The sequence below is a fragment of the Lissotriton helveticus genome, chromosome 5_1 (genome assembly GCF_964261635.1).
Source record: "Lissotriton helveticus chromosome 5_1, aLisHel1.1, whole genome shotgun sequence".
NCBI lineage: Eukaryota > Metazoa > Chordata > Amphibia > Caudata > Salamandridae > Lissotriton > Lissotriton helveticus.
In genome coordinates this window covers 861,422,059-861,443,881 of record NC_136065.1, presented here as the reverse complement: position 1 = coordinate 861,443,881, position 21,823 = coordinate 861,422,059, and the positions used below count along the sequence as shown (strand labels likewise).

Genomic DNA, 21,823 nt, shown 5'->3' with positions numbered 1-21,823 from the left:
TTCTTAATTTTAGGTAAGTGTCCCAGTTTTTGGGATACAGGTCAAATTATTCTGCAAAGCAGAATTGAAAGTTATACGCTCCCGTTCACAGGCGCCTCTAAGGCAAATGTTTTCAGTAATTTATCCATTCTTGTCAGGGAGCACAGGAGGGAGACGCTACCAGCTCCCAGCAAAGGGGAGAAAGATTGGGTAACAGGGCAGGGGGAGCTCAGGGTGGAGGAGGTCCTGATAAATATAAATATATATAAACATATATAAACACACACACTTACATGCCTATTGTGTGTATGTCTGTGTACATGTGCAATTAATTACAGGGCTATGCAAAAAACAGGACAGGCCAGAAATAGAAGTAAGATTAAAGGTGTTAGTCCTACTTTTATGTCTGGCCTGTCCCGGTTTTTGCTTCTCAAAATCTGGTCTCTCTAACGTTAGAGGACAGAAGGATGCTGGCAGGTGGATATGTGACATACTTGCAAAGCTAATATTACAGGTGATAATGTTGTCATTTCTTCAAGGTTCAAACCAGTGATTTAACCGAAGAAACCTCATCCAAAGTGAGACATTTTGCAGTGCTAGCACTAAGGATGTACCGTGGTTCCAACAGGGCAGTCACTCCCACTCCTGGAGTGAATCTAGGCACTGAATGAGTAGCTGTGTGTAGTACATAAGTATGTGCTCTAGTCTTTGTAGAATCTAATTACTTCATCCAGAATGTATTCTCATAATGTTCTATGTTTGCTTGTAAAATAGAGTTTGTAAGGAGTAGTCCGCTCTTGTTACTCTCTTATATCTTTTTAAATATATCTACTAATATTCATTGGAAACAATCTACTTAATTTACTACACTGTGGCTAAGTCACTTGGGTTTGAACTGGCATAAACGGTAAAACGTGGCACAAATCGCTGGCCTAACGGCATGAAATCGGCTAATAGATGGATCCGCTGTAGAGTTAGAAGAGGAGGAAGCGCCTATTGGTGATGCTTTAGCCGCGTCCGTCTTGGACAGGTAGGGCCAGAAATCGATAGAAGAGGCTCGTATAGGTTCAGCACCGGGTGTAGTGATAAGTGCAGGCGTGCATTCATTCGCCGGGATAGAAGTGTCCCACAAGCATCAGAGATAACAACTAGGGGCTTAGTGGACAACAGGCATGGGCTGGGAGCTCCTTAGATTGAGCAGAGTCTGTAATCCTTTCAGGCTTTTCAGCAGAGCGGATCTGTTGTTCAAGTGAAAAAGCATTACTTGGCTTTTTTCGTGGAAGCAAAATCATCCATATTCCACTTTCAGCGACTGCAGAGAAGCTTGGCATTGGAGGGGTTCATTTTCCCTGAGCTTACCACCCAGTCCGCGACTACATAAAGCATTTGCAGAAGTGAGCACACTGCCCGCCTTTCAGCCCTTCCATTGCATTCACCTTAGGTTCTGCAGTGGTCGCTGCCGCATGAATTCTTAGAGATTAGTAGCCTGTATCGAACGATGAGTAGAGATCGTCCAGTCAGAATGCTTAGAATTCGAAGTGAGGGAAATTTGCTTAATTTGCTTTCACGTTATTATGCAGAATTTCAGCACAATTATGCCAAATTACACTTAATTACACAAATTGCAAATCTGTCATTTCGCACAATCAGTTTTTTTTGTGCAAAATGCACCCTTGCGTTAATTATGATGCGAGGATGCGTTCTGTGCACTTTAAAAGAGTGCAAAAAAAGGCACTGCGAACAGCAGGTGCTCGCACGCTGCTGCTCTGATGCATCCACAGTTCACAGTGCATTTTTTGTCACAAATGTCGCGTAATTATGTGAAGTGGTGTAATTTCTGAAGTTTTGTGTAATAAGTGGCATACTTTACATTTCTCCCAGGCCTACTTAGAATGCAGGCGCTTCCCTGCTGTTTTCTTGTATTCTAGATGCAAGGGCAGGGACGTGAAACAGACCAAGAAGGTGGGTGGCTTATGCACCAAGTCCGGTGCGATTAGGAAGGTGAATGCTAATGTCCTCATTGCTTGGATGCAACGGACTATAAACCGGGATTAATTGCGGCTCCCCTCATTATGCTTCCTCACCTTTGCGTTAAGCCTATAATGATGAAGTCGCGACTAACAACAGTTAACGCCCTCTGTGGAGGGTAGTAACCACTGTTAACACCCCTAGCAGACGGCAATAATGTTTAATTGATATGAACTAAATCAGCTAGGGAGGGCCATAAAATACGCCACACTTAGTGGCACTAGCATTAAGCCTCACCATAGGGTTGTATTGTATGAATATTTATACAATCCTTGCAGGGTGGTGAATAGCAAGGACAAGATCCATTGCAGTCTGCTTAGAGAGGCAACTTGATCCTTGGCCCACTGTTTGCGTAGAAGACTGGCCTGAGGAACACAGAAGGAGAACCTAGGGGGATATGTGTACCAGAGCAGCCGCAGACTCCTGGTACTGTGGAGTAATACAATGAATGTTTTGCATTTTAAGGCTTACATTCAATAGCAGCACCTTCAGGTTGTGAATGGTCCTCTCACCAGTGGCTGAAAGAGCACCCCCTGCATGAGGCATTGAGAACGCACCTTGCATTCTCACTGCCATAGATTCTCCTGCCTTCTTGGTCTCTGCAGCCGGTTTGAACTGAACAAACCTGAAACTCTGTCTCCTAGAGAGGATTGTCCATCAGTTCCTTAGCAGGCCCTGCTAAGTCCCTGGCAGAATCTATGTTTCATCTAGTTCTTTAGTAATTGTAACTGACTTGGCGCCTGAGTCCATGACTGGATTCCATTCGGGTATGGACAGTAGCGGCTGCTACCGGACTCGGATGGTGGGGGCGGAGGGAGTCTGGGAAATGAAAAAGATAAAAATTATTAAAAAACACTTACCTGACTACGGGCGGTGTTGCCACCGACTCTCTTCCGATCCTCTTCATCTTCTTATCTTCTTCCTGCCTGGAGGCCAGCAGCAGATAGCACCCGGGCATCCAAGCTCCCCTGACCAATCACAATGCTGCAATGCAGCGTTGTGATTGGTCTGAGCGCTGTAATTCGGCGCTCAAACCAAACTGGGGAGTCTGCGGCATGTTCTCCACCCAGCTGTAATGCAGCCTGATTGATTGGAGAATATGGCAAGTGTGCATGACGTTACGTTATTGTATTTTTTCCCCTTTTTTCACAGCTTTGAGAGCTGTGAAGTGACGCTCCTCCGCCTTAGCGGAGGAGCCACCACTGGGTATGGATTGCACAAGCACGTGCAGATCCACCAGAATTCATATGGTGTGCTCCATTCTGGGCAGAGGTAGGGGGTCACCATAGGCAGCTAGTTACGTTGTAGATGTAAATACATGACTGTTTCCCCCCTACATTACAGTGAATCGATAGAAACATCCATAAACAAATGGGTGTAGCAGTACCAAGTGACACTAACGATTGTGCGCTTTCTGCTTAATTTGAGCCGGTGGTTAAAGGTGATCAACACTCCTTTTTGGAGATTAATGCTTATTTTTCATCCTCATGTTTTTGACTCAGAGCGAAAGAGAAAAACACGGAGGGGAAAGAAGAAGGAAGAGACACACAGAAAAGCATGCAAGAGAAAAAGGGAAGGGAGTGTCTGTTAGTAGATTAAAAAGGCATGAGGTGAAATCAACACTATGTGGTCTTTCTCAGACTTTGGAGCAAAACTTTGGGCCCTGGCAATAATTTTTGTTTTACAAATTAAGCACCAGTGACTTTTATTCATGTTGGATGTCATCTATTGAATCTGACGTGACAGAAATGTTGGTTTGTATTTTCACTACAGATTCATCACTTACGTGCCGTGGGAAAAAGACGTGGAGCTGTAGTATACCTTTTGTGTGATTTAATCACAAATAGGACAGGCTATTGCCCTCTAGTAGTTTAAATATGTTTTGGGGCCTCATTGACCACATATATAGACCGGAATCCGATTTACGTAAGAAACGGCGCTATTACATTCAGGCTTTTGTAAGCATTTCCATTGGAGTCTCTTCACAACTGGTCGTAAAATAGACCCAGATTGCAAGAGGTAGCCTCAAATATGCTTTGTTGCTCCAAGCAATAGAGCAGCCAAACAGTGAAATATAATTTTGCTAGGGCGTTGAAAATCCTTGCATGAAAGTGTAGAAAGTCTAATTAGGTAATCCTGTGAATGTTTTTGCATCAATTGTTTACTGCTAATCAGAAGGGTCCTTAAGTGTCCATCAAGGAAGGTCTAGTATTAACAATATTATAAATCAAGGTCACAGTCCCGGATTCCACTTTGTGTGTAATAGGGTGGTGATTTTACTATGTGCTGTACATTTCATTACCCGGGATGAGGTGTTTACTGTGGTGGTAAATACCTCCCATTCCAAGTTTTCAACTCGGAAATGAGGCATATAGTGCAGAGTTGTATCTAATACATAACATTCATGTTTTGCCTTTTAGCTATACCTTTCCCCCTGATAAATTTCAGCAAGTCTGACCTTCCAGAATCAACCAGGGGGAAACACCAAGGGTGTGAAAATTGTTACACAACTCACAATCCCACTTGCTATGCCAGGGATCAGAATTGAAGGTTTAACCACTGTAATGCCAAGCCAGATCATCTGGAATAAACTGAGCCCCATAATCTTAAGTGACTCATCTCTTTGTGTTTTGAATGCCTCACTCTCTGCCATGTAAATGTCTGGCTCAGGCTCAAAATTAAGTGTTGGAGTCCTGAAGATCTGCCAGCACGGTCTGGTTTTTGTTAGGGCTTCATTTAATGAAGCAGAATTACAATTTGGCATTGGTTACTTTGTTTTACTCTGCAATGTGCGTGTTGCATGTGTCTCAGGGGGCGTTGAACTGTAGCATATAAACAACAAATGCAAGAAATCAGGGAACCTGGCAGTAGTGAACCTGCAGAATTCCTTGGGTGCGTATGTTCTATGGCATCAGACCAGTGGCGGCTCCTACGCTAAGGCGGAGGAGTGTCTCCCCACTGCTTTTAAGCCGTGTCAATAAAGGAAAAATAAAATGATAATAGCTCTATTTTATTATCATTTAATGTTTTCCTACTGCGGTAATGCGGCAGCTAGGCATGGTATGGCAGGGCTGCTCTGCTCTCAGAGCAGGGGAGGAGCAGTGGGCACTCTGTAAAGTGCACATGAATATATGGCCGGCCGTCTCTGGCCAGCCAAACATCCATGTGCACTTTGCATGTTCTCCACCCAGGCTGCATAACAGCCTAGGTGGAGAACATGCCCAGACCCCTGTCTGAGCGCCGAACCACAGTGCTCAGACCAATCAGTGATTGGCACAGGGGAGCCTAATGCCTGGGTGCTTCTGGTTCTGGCGGAAAGAGGGACGAGGAGGAGAGGCGCGGTGAAGTGTTAAGCGTTATTTACGTTTTTCTTTTTTTACCCCCTGTCTCGCTCCCCCGCCCTGCCCCCACAATCCATGCCAGCCACTGCTGCATGAGACCAACCTACGTAATACCACTGATGAATGTCTTTACTTGTACTACATCTACTTCCCCATCGCTTTACTTCCACCTGCATTTACTTGGCCTGCCTATCTGTACCAGCGAAATTACCTTTATGCCCCATTACTTGGCCCTGCCTTCACTTTGTTCCCATCCTTAACGCTAAAACTCAACATAATGCAAGTTATTTCCTTAAGCCAATTCTAATATAATTACTTTGCATTTCCTCCATTTACACCTGTGCCCTCTATATAAATTACATTTTTGTATTTAATTAAACGTATAAATTATCTTATGATACTGGCAAACATAACCTCAGCCCTAAATTCATACAAATGTTAATTATTCTTAGTATGTAAAATTGATATTTTTAATCCTACTCCATCTGTTTAGTTTCATACACATAAGAATCGTATTTTTAGCCAGAGTTTAGCCCTTCCATTGCATAATTGAATTCAAATGAAATTAACATGTTGTATTGCGTGAATTCTTCAACTAGACCTATTAAAATACTATTTAAATAATAGCGATCATCTTTATTCTAACTCTGATGCTAAACATAATCTTATACTTTTTTCAAAACATTTAATTTTATTTCAGTTGCATTCAATTATTTTAAAACTAGCTCTAACCCTATCTGTTATTGATTTATTTTCGATTTTATATAACTAAACTAATTTATTCACAGTAATACTATCCTTCCTTCTAAATTAAGCCAAATATAATAATATACATTAATAATTTCTAAATTTCTTATTAGTAAAACGAATGATTCCTACAATAAGTCATTTTCCTGATACTTTGATCACAGTGATGGTATACCTTATTAAATACAGACAAAGTGAAAAAGCTGTCTGTCCCGGGGGCGCCGGGATGTGAGGGGTCTCGACCACAGGGCCGGAACTGACTGGGGGTGACGGGGTGAACAGAAACACTGGCGCCTTAAGTAAGGGTTTCAGAGAAGGCTTTATTGGGATGTAGGTCTTTTTCATCAAGGGGGGGGGCTCTGTCTCTGATGAGGGATGCAGGGTTCAAAGAAAAGATTGCTTTCTCCAGCTTGGTCTTGGTCCGGGCGGTCTGTTTCCAGGAGGGGACGTCTCTTCGCTCCGTGATCCTCTCCGGTACCGAAAAATAAAAGGAAACGCGGGTCACACACAAGAAGTACTCTGGGTATATTCGTAAGGGCCGGGAGTGAGGGAAAACCATCCGTGAGAAGTGCTCGATTTAGCTTAAAGGGCGTGCTCGGAGTGCTCGTGTTCAGGCAGGGTATTGCATACAGGGCTGTACACAATTTACACCGGGGGCTGCCTCCTCCGCCCAACCCAACCCGCGACCCGGCCCCGTACCTCTTGAAGCCACGCTCCTCCCGTGGGAGCGTGGCGGGGCGAAGCGTCCAACCGTTGGCCTCCTGGCGTGTCGTTTTCGGTCTCTCTGGCCTCGGGATACCGCCTTCCGTCTTCCTCGATGTCCGCCGCCTCCAGGGAATCGCCGTTCGTCCTCTCTCTAGTACTTTCGCCTTTTGATGTCACGACGCTCGCGAGGGGCGGGGTCTCGTTCTCCGGGTCCGTTTTCTTAAAGGAGCCGAACATGGTATAGTCATCCGGCCATCCAGTCTCTGGGTCCTCGTTCCACGTACAAGGTTGAAGCTGTGGGGAAAATGTGCAAGGTGAGAGGGGGGTGGCGGACCACCAGTCCGTGGGGAGAGTCAATTCCTGTCCGCCTGACCCGTCACACTGTCAAAGTAAACTAAAAATGATCAGATGAAGTTAAGGAAACAACCTAAACGTCGAGCACACTACCGCATCTACTAGTGGAACGCTACCCAATAACAACATGACTCCGTATTAAAGGTGCCATAAAAGTATGTTTAATGCAAGTTGTTAAGGCGTGAGATGCTCATTAATTACTGCAAAGCTGGTGCACTGATCGACCAGAGCATAACAAACGTTTGCGATCATCAAATCTATTTTTGTCTGTCGGTCAATGTAAATGTAGATACATTGGTCAAAACTGTACTGCTACAGGCTTGCATTGTAAAATCTGGGCAACATTTTGGTATTACAGAAGGGGCTGCAGATGTTTGTACTCCCTCATATTTTTGACTGTGTTGATGAAATGTAAGCACCAGTACAATGTAAATTCGGTAGTCCTTCATTCACACTGTGTTGTGATCCCACTCAGATAAGGGAATACCTTTGCCCATACACCAGTACCATGTTGCAGATTTAGGAGCATTAGCAAAACAGCCATAGAAGAATGTATGGTGGCACATGCGGCACCACTGCGAGTCCTCTTGAAAGAGTAGGCAGGAGGGCCTAGGGATGCCATCTAATATTGGATGGAACCATAGACACCCTCTTCTGAAGGGAGGTCAGGGTGCTCCCACACAGGCTTGACAGTATGGCTAAGGCTGTTTTGTTAGTAGTTATGGAGGGTTATTCATCTCTAAGAGACCATTGGATAGTGTGTGCCTTAAAAATCCTTCATGATAATGAAGACAACTCTACCCTTTCGGGAGGTAGATGAAGGCCCCTCAAAAGCTTGAAAAAGGTATAGAATCATTGAAACAGAGAGCGCCAGGTGAGTCCCTGCTCCATGTTTCTTCTTATTTGGATCTCAGAGCCAGAAAGGTTTTCTGAGTGATGAGTTGTCTAATTCTCTTTGTGTGTCAAGGGTCACCACTCGGCCATTGAATTATCTGTGGAAAAGATTATGCTTCCTTTGGTGTTCTTCAGTAGACCTATTGGTAGTTCCTTGCTTAATTCCACAGACTATCCTGTGTACGTTACATCCTATTGGAGATCTATAGGAAAAAAACATGCGATGTGGCATCAGACATCCTGCTCTGATAATCTGGGACTCATAAGTGATGGTATTCCTATTGGCTAAACCGGTCTTTAAGGTCTTTATCTGAACAGCTGTATCTGCTTTTGGGCCTAACTTTGGTTGGATAAATGCGATGTACGGTCACCCTCTGATTGGGTGTGCGCACGTTTGGTCTATATTGAGATGAGCTGCATGGGCCGTGAGTTAATTCTTTGATTGGCTGAATGTCCGAAGAGCCTTCAGTCGGTTTTGTATGTTAAAAATCATCTCTCCTGTTAGCAGCATTTTTTTGTGGGGCTCTCTAATAACTGACTATACTGAGCATATTTTTGGCGACACGCCAAATTACACATGTTTCTGTGTAAGTGATGTGTTTTTTTTACTCCCATCTATTTGGTTCATTGTAAAGTGCACTAACAGCATATTGGTCTTGATGCACTTAATACAAACCTAAAATAAGTAACTAAATAGGTACATTGTATGTCTTAGATTGATGATAGGATGGATGTTCTTAAAAGGCAATGTTTGCTTAAACTAGGACTAGTTGCTCTGAGAGGATTTGTTTCTTATTGTATGAATGTGAGTACTGGGGAGCAGGGATGATTATTTGTATATAAACCCATTTCTTTTTCTCCTTCTCAGAGGAGGAGAACCAGCCGGGTTGGCTCTGCCCAGAGGAGGACAAAAAGACGAAGGCACCATTCTGGTGCCCTGTCCTCACATGCCGCCTACCAGCCTTCTCTACCAATGCCCATGATCTAAAGGTAATCAAGTGGTTAGGCAGACCATTAAATTAAAGCCATTCTGATATGCAAAGGCACAGTCTTATTGAACAGCAAGACTAATGTACCCACCAGTGGCCCAACTCCATTGTTCTTTAAATTATTACTTGAAGCTGCTTTAAATCATTCTGTTTATCCACACTCTCCCTACAAACCTGACTTATTTATGATGATTGTCTGTTAGCTAGAATTGAATCATGAAAGGTGACACATAAGTGACCCACTTAACATCCGTATATATTGGCAGAATACATCGTTGTCAGGAATGCTACACAGATGAACTCTAAAACAAGCACTGCCTACACTCCAAAATAGTTTCAGTTCAAAACTAATCCGGATGATGAAAGCTTTCTGCACAATTAGATATTTCTGCCTATTCACCGCGCACATGGATCAAGTAGTTAAGACATAGACGGCCTGACACTGCTCTCACTTGTCTATAAAATCAAAGCATAACTCCAAGTTCACTACTTCCAACCTGCCTTCTAGGCCGCAGCCCCTTTAACCCGAGACAACAGCCATCCCCTGCATGGAAGTTTCACAGACACAGTACTGAGCTTCTCCTAGGCATCAGCAGCAGCACTTGGGTTAGGACTGCATCGACCCAACAGCCTCGGGTCATCCCTGCTTGCAAATAGAAGACTAAATCTCCCTCAGTAGCTGCTGCATCACAGTCTGTTGCCTCCAGCGCGCCACCCTACCAGGGAAAGAGGACGAAGATCTCTGGTGGTGAGCACATTGCATGCAGCTGGGAGATCACCAGGATTGAACCAACTGAGAGCTCGAAGGAAGGAGGCAGAAGGAGGTTGCAGTGCACCAATGATCTTGAGCTCAGTGCCAACACAGATTCGACAAACACCTATCCTCACTCTTCGCCACCCCCGCTTTAGGAAGCAGGTAAACATCAACACACACCTTATCTAGAAGTAACTCGTTCTATTGCTTACCCCTCATTGATCGCAGTGATGGAAACCCTCAGATTTTTAAGCAAGTGTTGGTTGCTTTTTGCTTCCCCCTTTCTATGGTCCAGTTCCCACTTACTTGATATTTTGTGCTGCATAAATACTTTCATATAATATGTATAGATCATGTGACATATAGTTGTTTTTCTTCTTGCCCACTATTTTAAACAATTGGGAGACACTCTGTGCTCCAAGGCGCTTGCAGTTATTCACCCTCGAAATGGTTCAGATTTTGCAGCAGTCACCCTGCATTTCTGTACATTCTCTTCCATGTTAAGCTCTCCTCATTTCAGCTTTCTCTTCCGGCAGATCTCTGCCCTCCACAGCCCTCTGTGCTCAGTTACCCTCCTCATCAGGGCCAGAGTAACGATTCCCCAGCTAGAGTGCTGTGAGGCTGAGCCTAGAATGCTGGGAGCGGCTTCTTGCACTACCTCCTGCTATGCTGAAATATGACAGTGATACGCTTTGACGAAAACTGCTTTGTTAATCAATATTGTAGCCTTAACATTCGCAAAACTTTATATTTGTAAGTCACGGCTGTTCCCTCTGTGATGTCTCGAGGCCTTTTTAATCACATTCAACTGAGCCCGGACAGAAAACCAATGAAATACTAAATATCACTTCACTTTCAGAACTCTCCTCTCTGAAACTCTTTTTACATCAGCAGTGGACTAAGTCAAATTCTGCAACTTTTTGGGTTGATCTGCCAGAGAATCTTGTTGCAAAACCCTAATTTACAAAACGAATCAGCAGGTACTGTCGAATCCACAAACACCAAGTTGAAGCTGTTCTCCATTAGAGGAGTTCAATCAGTCTACACCATCTTAAACCTTCAAACTTCCTCAAACCATGGGTGTAAAACCCTTGTAAATAAAAGCCTCTAAAATAAATTGTGTATATTTTTACCCCGCTCTTAGATGCCAAACAGGCCCACTAAAATAAAGAACAGAACCAAAAACGTGTGTTGTCCGGATGTGACCGCATATTTCCTTTCTATTGTATGTTATGTTTTCTACTTCTTTCCATCCCTGCAAACAGGCACTTGTCGAGCTTAATTTGTAAAAACATAAGTGCCAGGGCCCTCATCAGGCCACCACTGCAGCCTGCACCACTCACTGCCCCTGCCAGCGCTGCCAACGGCAGTACCAACACAACTACTAATCATCACACACTTACAAGTGTGACAATTCAGCTTACTCTAGTCCCCCAGAGCTATAAGAATGCTTGGGCAGTCAATAGTCATTTTTAGCAGACGGATCTAACGTAAGGACAAAAATAAAAAATGCCCAGGACTGCAAACACTGGTGATAAACTAGGACATCTATGGGAGCCATAAGACGATCCGAAAGTTGTTAATCATTGGGTACCTGGAAACTCTGCTAGTTTATAGCATACAGAAGTATTTTCTTTCTGGCAGTGCCTGCCTTGTCCTATGTGACCATGAACCCAGAGTGAATACCGTAATAATGTGCGACCCATAAGCGTATTCGTGCTTGTCAGTATCTATACTGTCTTTGTGTGTCCCAGCAGCCAGAGACACATTTGCCAACATTTCTTTGAACGGTACTGCTGGAGTCCATGTTTCTCCTGGAGGCCTCCAGGTTGCAGTACTCCTACTCTTTGGTTGGATGCTGACAGCAAAAACATTTCTGCACACTCTTTTCCCCAAAGACAGTAGTGGCTCACCTTTCACATTTCATGAGGTTTATGGATCCAAACCTCACTATCTAGGGCAGACCTCACAGCTTTCACACAAAGTTGTCATATCCATGCAAACCTTCCCAGGGACTCTGAGTGTACAAAATAATAGTGGTGGTATCCTGTATGGAGGGGTGAAAGGATGTGTTAGGTATCCAAAGCACTTTAAATGAACCATTCTCTCTTTTTTCAGCTTGGAGCGATTGCACACAATCCTGTTCAGACATCCTTACTTGGATTCTCTGCTCTCAGCACCTCTCTCCCGCCAGGATTCCTCTGGGTGAGTAAGTGGCGGACGTGTAATTTCTGTTACACAAGATCACTGCATTTGAAGGGTTTATAGAAAAGAGCTTGATAACGACCATAGAATTGTTACATTCTCCCTAGAATATAAATTTCCATGTCTTACTTAGTTATTCATTCTTGACTGCCTCCATAAATGCACACTCCCGCATAGTCCTAGGTAGGATTGTGTTTAGTAGAGAATTTTTTTTGTGTTGCTAATAACTTTGTTACTGTTAGACGAATCACCACAACATTTGCAAAAAAAAGATACTTTTTTGACCACTTTGCGCATGGACAATTTTGGGGTGATCCTTTAAGCAGGAGCTTAGAAAAGAGGGGGGTCCCAGAACATGTTTTCCCAATTTATTGTTTAATAGGAACTTTAGAAACTGCTATAGCCCAAACCGCTGAATGAAATTACACCAGATTTTGCAGAAAGCTAAATCTTGGTCCATAAAGAGTGTGTTTCATGATTTGGTGTAAATCTGTTCAGTAATGTTTGAGCAACCAATCATCAATAACGTTGTATATCTAGGGGCAAGGAGCCTTAATGGATCCGACAGATCTCCTGCTGAAATCTGATTGGCTGCTACCACATAAAACTGGAAGTAGTGGCTGCCATCTTAGGACTTGTGACTCAGTACCGAGTTCTAAACAAAAGCCAAAAAAAACAGCATAGGGGGCAGGGTTGGGGTACCCTGATCCACCTAGGCCAGAAGGAACCCACCCCACCTGGGACAGGAAATGTTTTTTGTAAATGTTCCAGCTAATTTGAGGAGGATCCATGTATCCGTGTCAAAATAATATAACAAATTAAATAAAAGTTTGGGCTCCCGAACTACTTTATAAAAACTTCCTGGCATGGGCCGTGGCCTGGGAGGCCAATGCATCTATTTCTGGGGTTGTGCGTGTGTGTGGGGGGGGTGCGCGGGGGTGTTTGGCCCTCCTCCCTGAGCCTCTGAGAGGCCCCGGCAACCCCAGCACCTGGAGCAAAATATAAGGGTGTGGGCACGTGGCTCTTCTACCTGTAACCTAATTAGGCTGCAGGGACCCGATTCCTGGGGTCCAAATGTAAACTAAAGGGGACTGAATCCAGTCGGCCTCCCTCCCCGAGCCTTAAAGAGGCCCTGGGAACCCCATCTTATGGGGCTGTGACACATTTGAAAGGTGAGAGAGGCTGCACAGCCCCATCTCTGAGCCTTTATATCCCTTTGCCTAGTTCAGTGAATGTGTCCTAGGGAGCCCACACTCGGTACTCAGTAGTTTCCCTGCACTCATTAGCGCGGACCGGGAAATGTGTTTGCTCCCGTGTGGCAGGAGCGTTTTAGTATCTCGGGCCAAATGGGAGCAATTACTAAGTCTGTTCCCGACCAGCGGGAGCTTTAAAAATGCTCCCGCAGGCTAGGAGCAAGCTTATGTTCTGTTTCCCTGCCCACACTGGAGCGGGCAGGGAAACAGAACAATATATTGCTCTCGTTCGAATGGTGTAGCACAAATATCTGCTCCCTCTGGGTGGGAGCAATGCCGGTTCCCACACCATGCGAGAGCTGGCTGGGACCCCCGGGGGCCCTGTTGCTTTCCCCGCAACATGAGCTTGGTGGGTGTCCTGGGTGGGCACCGGGGCATCCACCTATTATAAAGAAAGGCCCCGGGGATGGGGTCCCCGAGGTACAAGGTGCTCAGGGAGGGGAGCTGTGTGCCCCCCCTCTCCTTTTTAATAAAATAAGTCCCCAGGGACCACAATGTCTGAATTCCCCTTTTTTAAATTGCATTTGGCCCCAGCGATGGGGTCCTCTAATGAGACTTGGGTAGGGGGCCATTTACCCCCTTCCCCTTTTTTAATGGAATTTGGCCCCGAGGATGGGGCCAAGTTACATTTCTAGAGTGCAAATGTAAAAGTCTAGATTATTACCTCAGTATCCTTTGTGCCAGGCAGGATTTAATGTGTTATCACTTTTGAATATCTCTGCTATTCAAACACTTGAGGAATGACTTGCAAATCATGTTAAGCCCATTTAAAATTTTTTACACAATGTGATTGGATGCATTGGGACTGAATTTTGTTTTCAAGCCACCTCGAAACTCGGAAGTCAGCACTAACTTGCGAGTTTCGTGCTGTGAGAAAACAATCCACAGCCATAGTGTGGAAAACCCCACGGGTAACTGACCCCAAGGCGATGGTGAGATCTAGACGCAGGGAAAATATAAGAAATAATGAGGGGGAAAAAGCATTGTTTTAGTTGTGCGACTGCTCTTGCCAATAGATATATTAAGTGCAGGATTCCACCACTATTTTGTCTCCTACACTCAGAGCGGAGTCGTGAATTTCCTGCAGTGTAAAAACAAAACGCAAAAAAGCACAAGCAAAGCGAAATTAATATATGTGTCTGGCTTTGCTTGAAAGATAGGAGAGAGGGTGCAGAGCCTGACCGCGTGAGGTGAGGTTTCACTGAAGTAAGGGAAGCGTCGGTTTCTAGAGGCAGTGCAAGTCGTTGAGCCATTTGTGACTGAGACGCTGCAAGACACAGGGGAGGTGATGCGGCATTGGCAGCGAGGAGTCGATTTCGTTGGCGGTTCGGGGTCGATGAAGCATCGAGAGTCAGGCCACAAGGCATCAACTTCGTGGTGCCGATGTCACACACCGGGGCAACAGATGCTGCAGCGGAGTTGGGCGTCACGGTCTTCAGTGATGTAGTGCTTGAGATTCACACATGGTGGATCTTCGGAGATGCTGCGACGTTGGGCCTGCTTTGTAAGTCACGGTCATTGCATCCAATGAAGACCATGGCTCCTGTGCAGGCATCGGCACTGTGTCGAAGAGCGGGCTAGCTCCGAAGTCATACTCTAAGTCGATAAACTGGTTTCTTCTCTTTTAGCACAGCAAACTCCCTCCCAAGGGACCAGGAACTGGCACCACTTGGCAGAGTAGGGCTCTCAGCTGAGGCGCCCTTATTCACAGGTGAAGCCTTTGATGGCCCTGAGACTACCAACAGGAGGCAAACTCGACTCAAGCCCTTGGCGAAACTTTGGAAGCAGGTTGCAGAGACCAAAGTCCAGGCCTCTCACTCCCAGGCGGCAAGAAGCAGCAGACAGCAGGCAACCAGGCAAAGCAAAAAGCAAAGTGGCAGTCCCTCCTAGCAGCACAATCGCTCTTCTTTCTGGTACAATGCCCTCAGTCCAGAAGTGTTCTGAGTATATGGTGTCAAAAGTCCAGTACTTATTCATATTTTAGCCTTTAAAGTAGGGAGACTTCACAGAATGGTCTTTGTAGTGCCCAAGACGCTGCCCTTCCTGGCTCCGGACACACTACAGGGGGGTTTGCAGCTGTTTGTGTGGGGACAGGCACAGCTCTATTCATGTGCAAGTCTTGACTCCTCCCACCAATCTAGTTCAGGAAAACCCATCATCCTGGTGATGGGCCATCAGGATATACAGGGTACACCTACGCTCCCTTTGTGTGTGACTGTGCACAGTGAATTCACAAAGCTCAACTGTCTTCCAACCCAGACGTGTATTCAGAGACAGGCAGAGGCTCAGAATGGTTAAAGTAAGAAAACACCAACTTTCTAAAAGTGGCCTTTTCAGATGTGCAATTTAAAAACCAGCTTCACTAAAAGAGGAAAATATGTGTTTTTATATTGTGAGTCCAGAGACACCAAACTCTAATTTTCTCAGTGGGAAATTACACTTGAAAAATGTTTCAAGGCAATCTCCATGTTAACCTATGAAAGAGATAGGCCTTGCTGTAGTGAAAAAAAGTAGCAATTTTTCACTACCAGGACATGTAAAATGCAAGAGTACATGTCCTACCTTTTAAATACACTGCACCCTGCCTTTGGGGCCAAGAATCTGCATGGAGTGTCTCCAGTGCTTACTTTGAGCTAGTGGTTTCTGGAGCTCGGCACCGGCGCTTAATTGTCTACATTGGCACTTATGACAGCTGCCATATGGTGACGCTTTCTAATTCAGAGATGAGCAGAGCGACAGTTCATAATTAATATAATGTATATTAAAAATAACTAATAGCTGCCTCCCAAGCCATTCTTATAGCTTTGGGATCCTGGAATAGTCGTAATTGCCATTGGTAGTGGTGGCAGGGGCAAACTGCAGTTGCTTTCTGATGAGGGCCCTGGCACTTATTTATTTTACAAATTAGGCACCTACTGTCTGCATTTCTTGAACAAATATCCTTCTTTAGGAAGGTGGTAAATGGAAGTAAGGGGTCCAGATGTAGGGAGAGGGAGGGCTTCAGGATACAGCAGAGACTGTTGGCTTGCAGATGGAAGAGTTTTGTGCTCCCTATGCCATGGAAGAGGGTTGGGCAGGGCTAGGGGTTGAGGCCGGGCTTTTTTTTGCAGCCCGAGCCTCATGTGATCTTCCCTGCTGGATTTTCCAGACCGTAAATTCAGAGCCTGTGTTATTGCACACCTACTTTAGGAGGTTTTAACATTAAATATTCTGTTGTGATCGCCCTAGAATGCACTCAAAATCCTCCCAGCCTTTTCCTGGTTAGATTGAGAGTGTGCAAAGACAACGTTTTATTTGTCTGACATCCTCTGGTCAAAATACGTGTTTTTCTTTGACAAGTGGCAGTGAAGCATATTTGTGTAGTTCCTGGGGGATGAAGAGTGTGATTTCATGGCATTTTATGGTGAAAGGAACATATTACCATCCTAAGAAAGCAGACAGTGTGGTGTCTTGTAGCACTTGCCATCAAATGTGTGCCCAGAGACCTCAGTCTGATTTCTCTTTGGTAGCACTTGCTCTAGATGTGATGGGAGAGCAGACATTTGCCACTCTGGTGGATCACGGCGAACAGCAGATCCCAGAGACTGCAGTGGGATCCTGTGGTTGATATTTGTATTTTTGGTGGCACAGGAAAGGCTCCAGAGACCGCAGTCCGGTTTTTGAGTGCAAGAGGAACCCTAATCATGGTGCACTCAATTCAGGGGCGTAATGCAGGTCTCTACAGTCCCTGCCATAAGCGGTGAGGGGGTCCATCTACCATGGGCCCCTAAACCCTTCAGATGGGGTCCATTCTGCCCAAAGCCAATGGATATCTATGAGATATGGGATACTCTGGGGCCCCTCTTCACATTCTGCTAGAGGGGGCATCCTTTTACATTATGCTGCTGGCGTGATTAACAGATATTTAAAACTCTGATGTCACAAGTCATACAACAGATTCCACAGACCTTAGTGGGATTTCTGTTTCTCTGGTGTGTCATTTTTGGCTTGATTCCTCCCTTTGATGAGCTTTTATATGTTCAGCTCCCAAAATGAATAGGCACAAGAAATGTATTGCCAGAGTAACAGACAGTACAGTTTCACACTGCCCAGTACTCTTATTGTCTATCGCAGAGGTTATATATACTTTTCTGTGACCTAAGTTTCTTATTGTAGACTATGAATAACACATTCATCATTTTAACACTCATTGTTCTGGGCCTAGTCCTGTCCATTGTGTAGCAAAGCAGGAATTGCTTTAACTTCGTGTTCGAGAATCTTTCCCTACCTCCTAAAAATCCTTAAGATCATCTTAGTTAATATATCTTGCAGAAGCAACAGCGACCATGTCATGCCTGTTGTGCTTCTACTCGTTCCTCTGGTTTTTGCTCATGTTCCATAATCCATTTCTCTATTCTCCACCTTCACTTGTATCTTACAGCTACCTTCACTTTCTCTGTTCCTCACTTTTTTGTATTATTATATCAGTTCAGTTCATATTTTTCATTCGATTTTACAAATAAAATTATAAAAGACAAGTCAATTTGAAAGATCAAAAAATATCATTGACATACTCACACTCACTTTAAAACCGAGAGAGAAAATGTACAAGAGAGATGCATATTGTGGGAGAATGTAAAAACTGTACTTACAGTAAAGCCGCCTGACTGGAGTAAAATTCATTGGTTTTAAAATTGGTAGCAGAACCTTCAATTATTATATTACTTACTTTTTGTATTCTATGTGATCTCTCTATAGTTTGTCTTCCCCTGTCTTTACATGTTTGCATTCCATCCAATCTGTTGATTAATTGTTCATATACACATCATGCATTTTTTCCCTGCTTGGATCTCCACGGACTTCATGCACTGTCTGCGAAATGAGTTTTTAAAAATCCTTCCTCTAGGTGTTGTTCTAAATTCTAAAACGTTTCTCTACCCCATGATTGATTATGCCTTCAGCAGTAACTGAGTCATTTTCCTCAAGCTTAAAGTGCATAGAATATATTTAGTTTAGTATTCGAAAACAATTGCTGGTGCGTCCACCTGGGCTTGATCAACTTCCATGCATGTCAGGATGTAGTAGTGTTGGACTCGGCTCAGATCGCAATAGCTTATAGTGTTACCTTTTTGTGGCAGGTCGGGGGAGGCCAGGAGGCAGGATCTGGGCAAGTTCAGATCTTTTCCTTCAATCACTCGACTCCCCGGGCGGTGAAATCCTTCCCACTGGCATCCAGGGTGCTGTGCATGGAGTACATCCCGGAGCGGGTTAGATCTGCGGATGAAGAGGAGATCCCAACCGAGAGTGAGCCGTCCTCCACAGTGCGCCCTGTCATCTGTCTGGGTCTCCAGGATGGAAGGTTTGTGCATAAATGGCAATGGAAAGGGTGGTGGGTGGTCAGCCCTCTTGATCCGACAGAGAGTTCATGTGTATGTGCCTGAGAACTTAGTCTCCCCTCATCACACTGTGCCCAAGATTCTCTTTGCACAGGTGTTTATTTGTCGTAGGACTGTGTCTCTTCGAAATAAGTAGGCCATATATAGAGTGTGGTGGATGGGATACTCTCTCAAAATGTGGGAGGTATCTTGTCAGCCATATTACACATGCTTAGGCTATAAGGCACGTATAATATGGGATATCAGCAGCGTTTGTGATGGAGTATTCTATCCGCCAAACTTTAAGGCCTATAGTATACATTTGCTATGGCTGTGTCTCCTCCAACACACATTGTGTATGTACTGGTTCACTTATTTCACTATTAAGTATGGAGTTCTCAAACCTCAAAAGGTATACTCCTGTCTCCTCCACTCTGTGCATACTGCTTATATCCCAGAGCAGGTCTTTCTCAGCACACTATCTTTCTATCAGAGAGTAGGGTCTCTCTTTGTGGTTGTACTTTGAACTTTTCCTCCTCTGTGTGTGTATGTTGTAGAGCTCTGGATCGCCCTCACCGCATGCCAGCGAATCACTCCTCACACCCCTCAGTGTTTTCTGCATTTATTCCCCCTTCATGTCTCATACTGAGTCCACACATGGGGTCCTGGAAAGGGGTATTTGCTAACTTGTGATCTTGCTTCTTCCCCTCTTTCTACAGTATTGTGGTGTATGGGAATGTGGACACAGGGACGCAGTGTCTCTTAACTTTTAAAAGCCCTGGGCTGCAACCAGTATTGTGCCTGGTGCACACGCCTCAACACCTGTGCGCGGGCCTGCAGGATGGAACAGTGGCTGTATACACAAGCGACCAAGGTGAGGCAGTGGTGTGACACTGTGTACTCTCTGTCTTTGACTTGCTCCCTGCTCTGGGGCACTGCTTATGGGACCCGCAAGAAACCTCCATCAGGACCACCCTTTCCTGGCAGCAAGAGGCCAGTAACTGAAGACGTGTGTCATTCATGTACCAGCTGTGTGAGACATGCAGGACATCTAGTGCTGAAGGAAACGTTCCTGTGTGTGCAAGCTACTTGGACTGCTACTGCTCCTGCTCCTGCTTCCCTCCTGTGTATGAGGGAAGCATCCATCGCTGTTGCCTGTGCTGTGTGCGAAAGAAGCTTGCATTGTGGTTTAATACATTACACCACTTCTGCAAGTGAGATGTAGGTTTGCGCTACTGCGGCCCAGGCTGCACCAGTTTTCTGTGTACGAGGACCCATATATATATTCTCTTTGTGAAAACAAACATACTGTGCACATATTTGTGTTTTCTTACCTGATGGATGCTTGGACGGAGTTCGCACTGCTCTACACTACTCGTGTGTGTGTGGGGGGGGGCTTGCAGTGCTCTTTACTGTGTCTTTGATGGCCTCTGCCGAGCTTGTTGTATTCCCACACACCTGCTTATATTGTCCCTCCCCTTTGTTTGGAAGCCTCTAGTGCTGCTGCTCCATTCATGCACCCTTGCACCCCTTATGCTTGAGGCGAGCTTGCCTTGCTATTGACTATCTAATCGGCAAGCGAGTAAGGGAAGCTTGCACTACTAATGCCCCTATGCATCTTTTACATGAAACGTAAACTTGCAGTGCGGCTGATTGCTGCACCGCACTGCATAGAACTAGAAGACGTTTGTTTTCAGGGATCAATATTTGTTTTGCTTGCGCGAATTCAATTGGAACAGTTTAAATCCCACAAAAGGGTCTAGATCCTCCTTTGAGCAAGCTGATTCCCCCCACTCTCCCCCCTGCTTTATTTGCTTGTATGTGGAGTTATTTACGAAAAATGTGTTTAAAGCAACTGTGAACCGGGCTGACGTAGGGCGCATGCACTGAATTATTCATGTTGGCTCTCAACTTAAAAGCTGTTAAAGTCACATTCACTCATCCTCTCTCTGCTGAGTCGCCAAAGCTCCACCGACACCCTATAATTCTGCACCAAACCCTCTGCGTATTTGTCAAATTCAGAAGGCAATGAAGTTATTATTTCTGCATAATAGAGCCCAAGCCTGTATCACGCAAGCTAGGCATGCTGCAGGCCACGAGTGAGGCAACCGTTAGTGATGCCATTGGCTGCAAATACTGACATAAGACGTGTACTGCAGCAGTGCCAAGCTCTGCGTTTGCCTGTAAAACCGGTGTTTCCAGGGTCTGATTGATCAGGATTAAGAGGTATCTTCTGAGCTTTGTGCGGGTCTCAGTGATGTGGAAGAAAGACTGTTGCGGATCAGGCCACTTGTCAAGCCCTGCAAGATTCGCCCCCCACCCTAAGTGCTTCTGCCATGGCGGTGGGCCTGGTGTGGTGCCGGAGCCTGTTCTCCCTCCTTCCATTGATTCCCTTCCAGGTGATGCCCAAAGTTGTGGAATTGATTTAGAAGACAATCTTTGGTTCTTAGCACTGATATAGGAAGGAGTGGTAGTGTAGGAGTGAGGTGATTTGTTGGAATTGTATGCCCCACATGACTCGAATCAAGCAAGGCTTTAGTTCAATTTTCAGTGTTATGTGCTTGTTCTTATACCTCACTGGTGGGTCAGCGTGGCTGCAGGAGGGCAGGTTTCCTCCTCTGGAAGAGCTCTTTCAGGATCGGGTTTGTAACAGCAGGGCTTCTGGAGATCAATGTCGGAGTGTAATGGTAAATCGGTGGGCAATACTGACTAAGCATGGCGGCCGCAGGACATGATCCATGTAGATTTTTAGAGATGTCTGAGCTGCTCTGTGTAATGTCAGTAGGCCTGTTGTAGGCCCATATTGTAGTGATTTATTAGAGCTGAGCTTTTATCCCTCTACTTCGTTAGCAGGATGTGTTGCAGATCAGCATTAGTTGCCTACCCAGAAATACTAATATGGAGAACTGGGAATTGTCAGAGGACTATTCTCATTGGCTAATAAAGAGTTAGGCCTTTGACAGAAAGCTTATGATAACTGGTCTGGATGTGCAGGAGGGGATAGACCTTTCAAGTTGAGGGCTGGGGATAGCTTTTATATGCTATGTGAATTGGTTCAAACTGACCACTGGTGGTTGCTTCAGGAAACGTCCTTTAGGACGAAGCCAGAATCACGCTGTGCCTGTACAGCACCGGCCACAGAACGAATGTGTCTTCAGCACGCATTTGTTCTGCACGCAAGTTGTTACAACGACTTGCTTTAGGGAGGCGAAATGGTGGA

The 21,823-nt window shown here is 45.1% G+C and overlaps 1 protein-coding gene across 5 annotated transcripts in view; it reads left to right on the top strand.

Moving 5' to 3' along the window:
- ARHGEF10L (Rho guanine nucleotide exchange factor 10 like) overlaps positions 1-21,823 on the top strand; it is a 640,241-nt gene that overhangs the window by 549,009 nt on the left and 69,409 nt on the right. For all 5 annotated transcript variants that reach the window (XM_078643336.1, XM_078643335.1, XM_078643338.1 and 2 more), the window contains 4 exons: positions 8,917-9,038; positions 11,910-11,996; positions 18,367-18,587; positions 19,323-19,477. In XM_078643336.1, the coding sequence (XP_078499462.1) occupies positions 8,917-9,038; positions 11,910-11,996; positions 18,367-18,587; positions 19,323-19,477 (585 nt within the window). The remainder of the gene's footprint in view (positions 1-8,916; positions 9,039-11,909; positions 11,997-18,366; positions 18,588-19,322; positions 19,478-21,823) is intronic.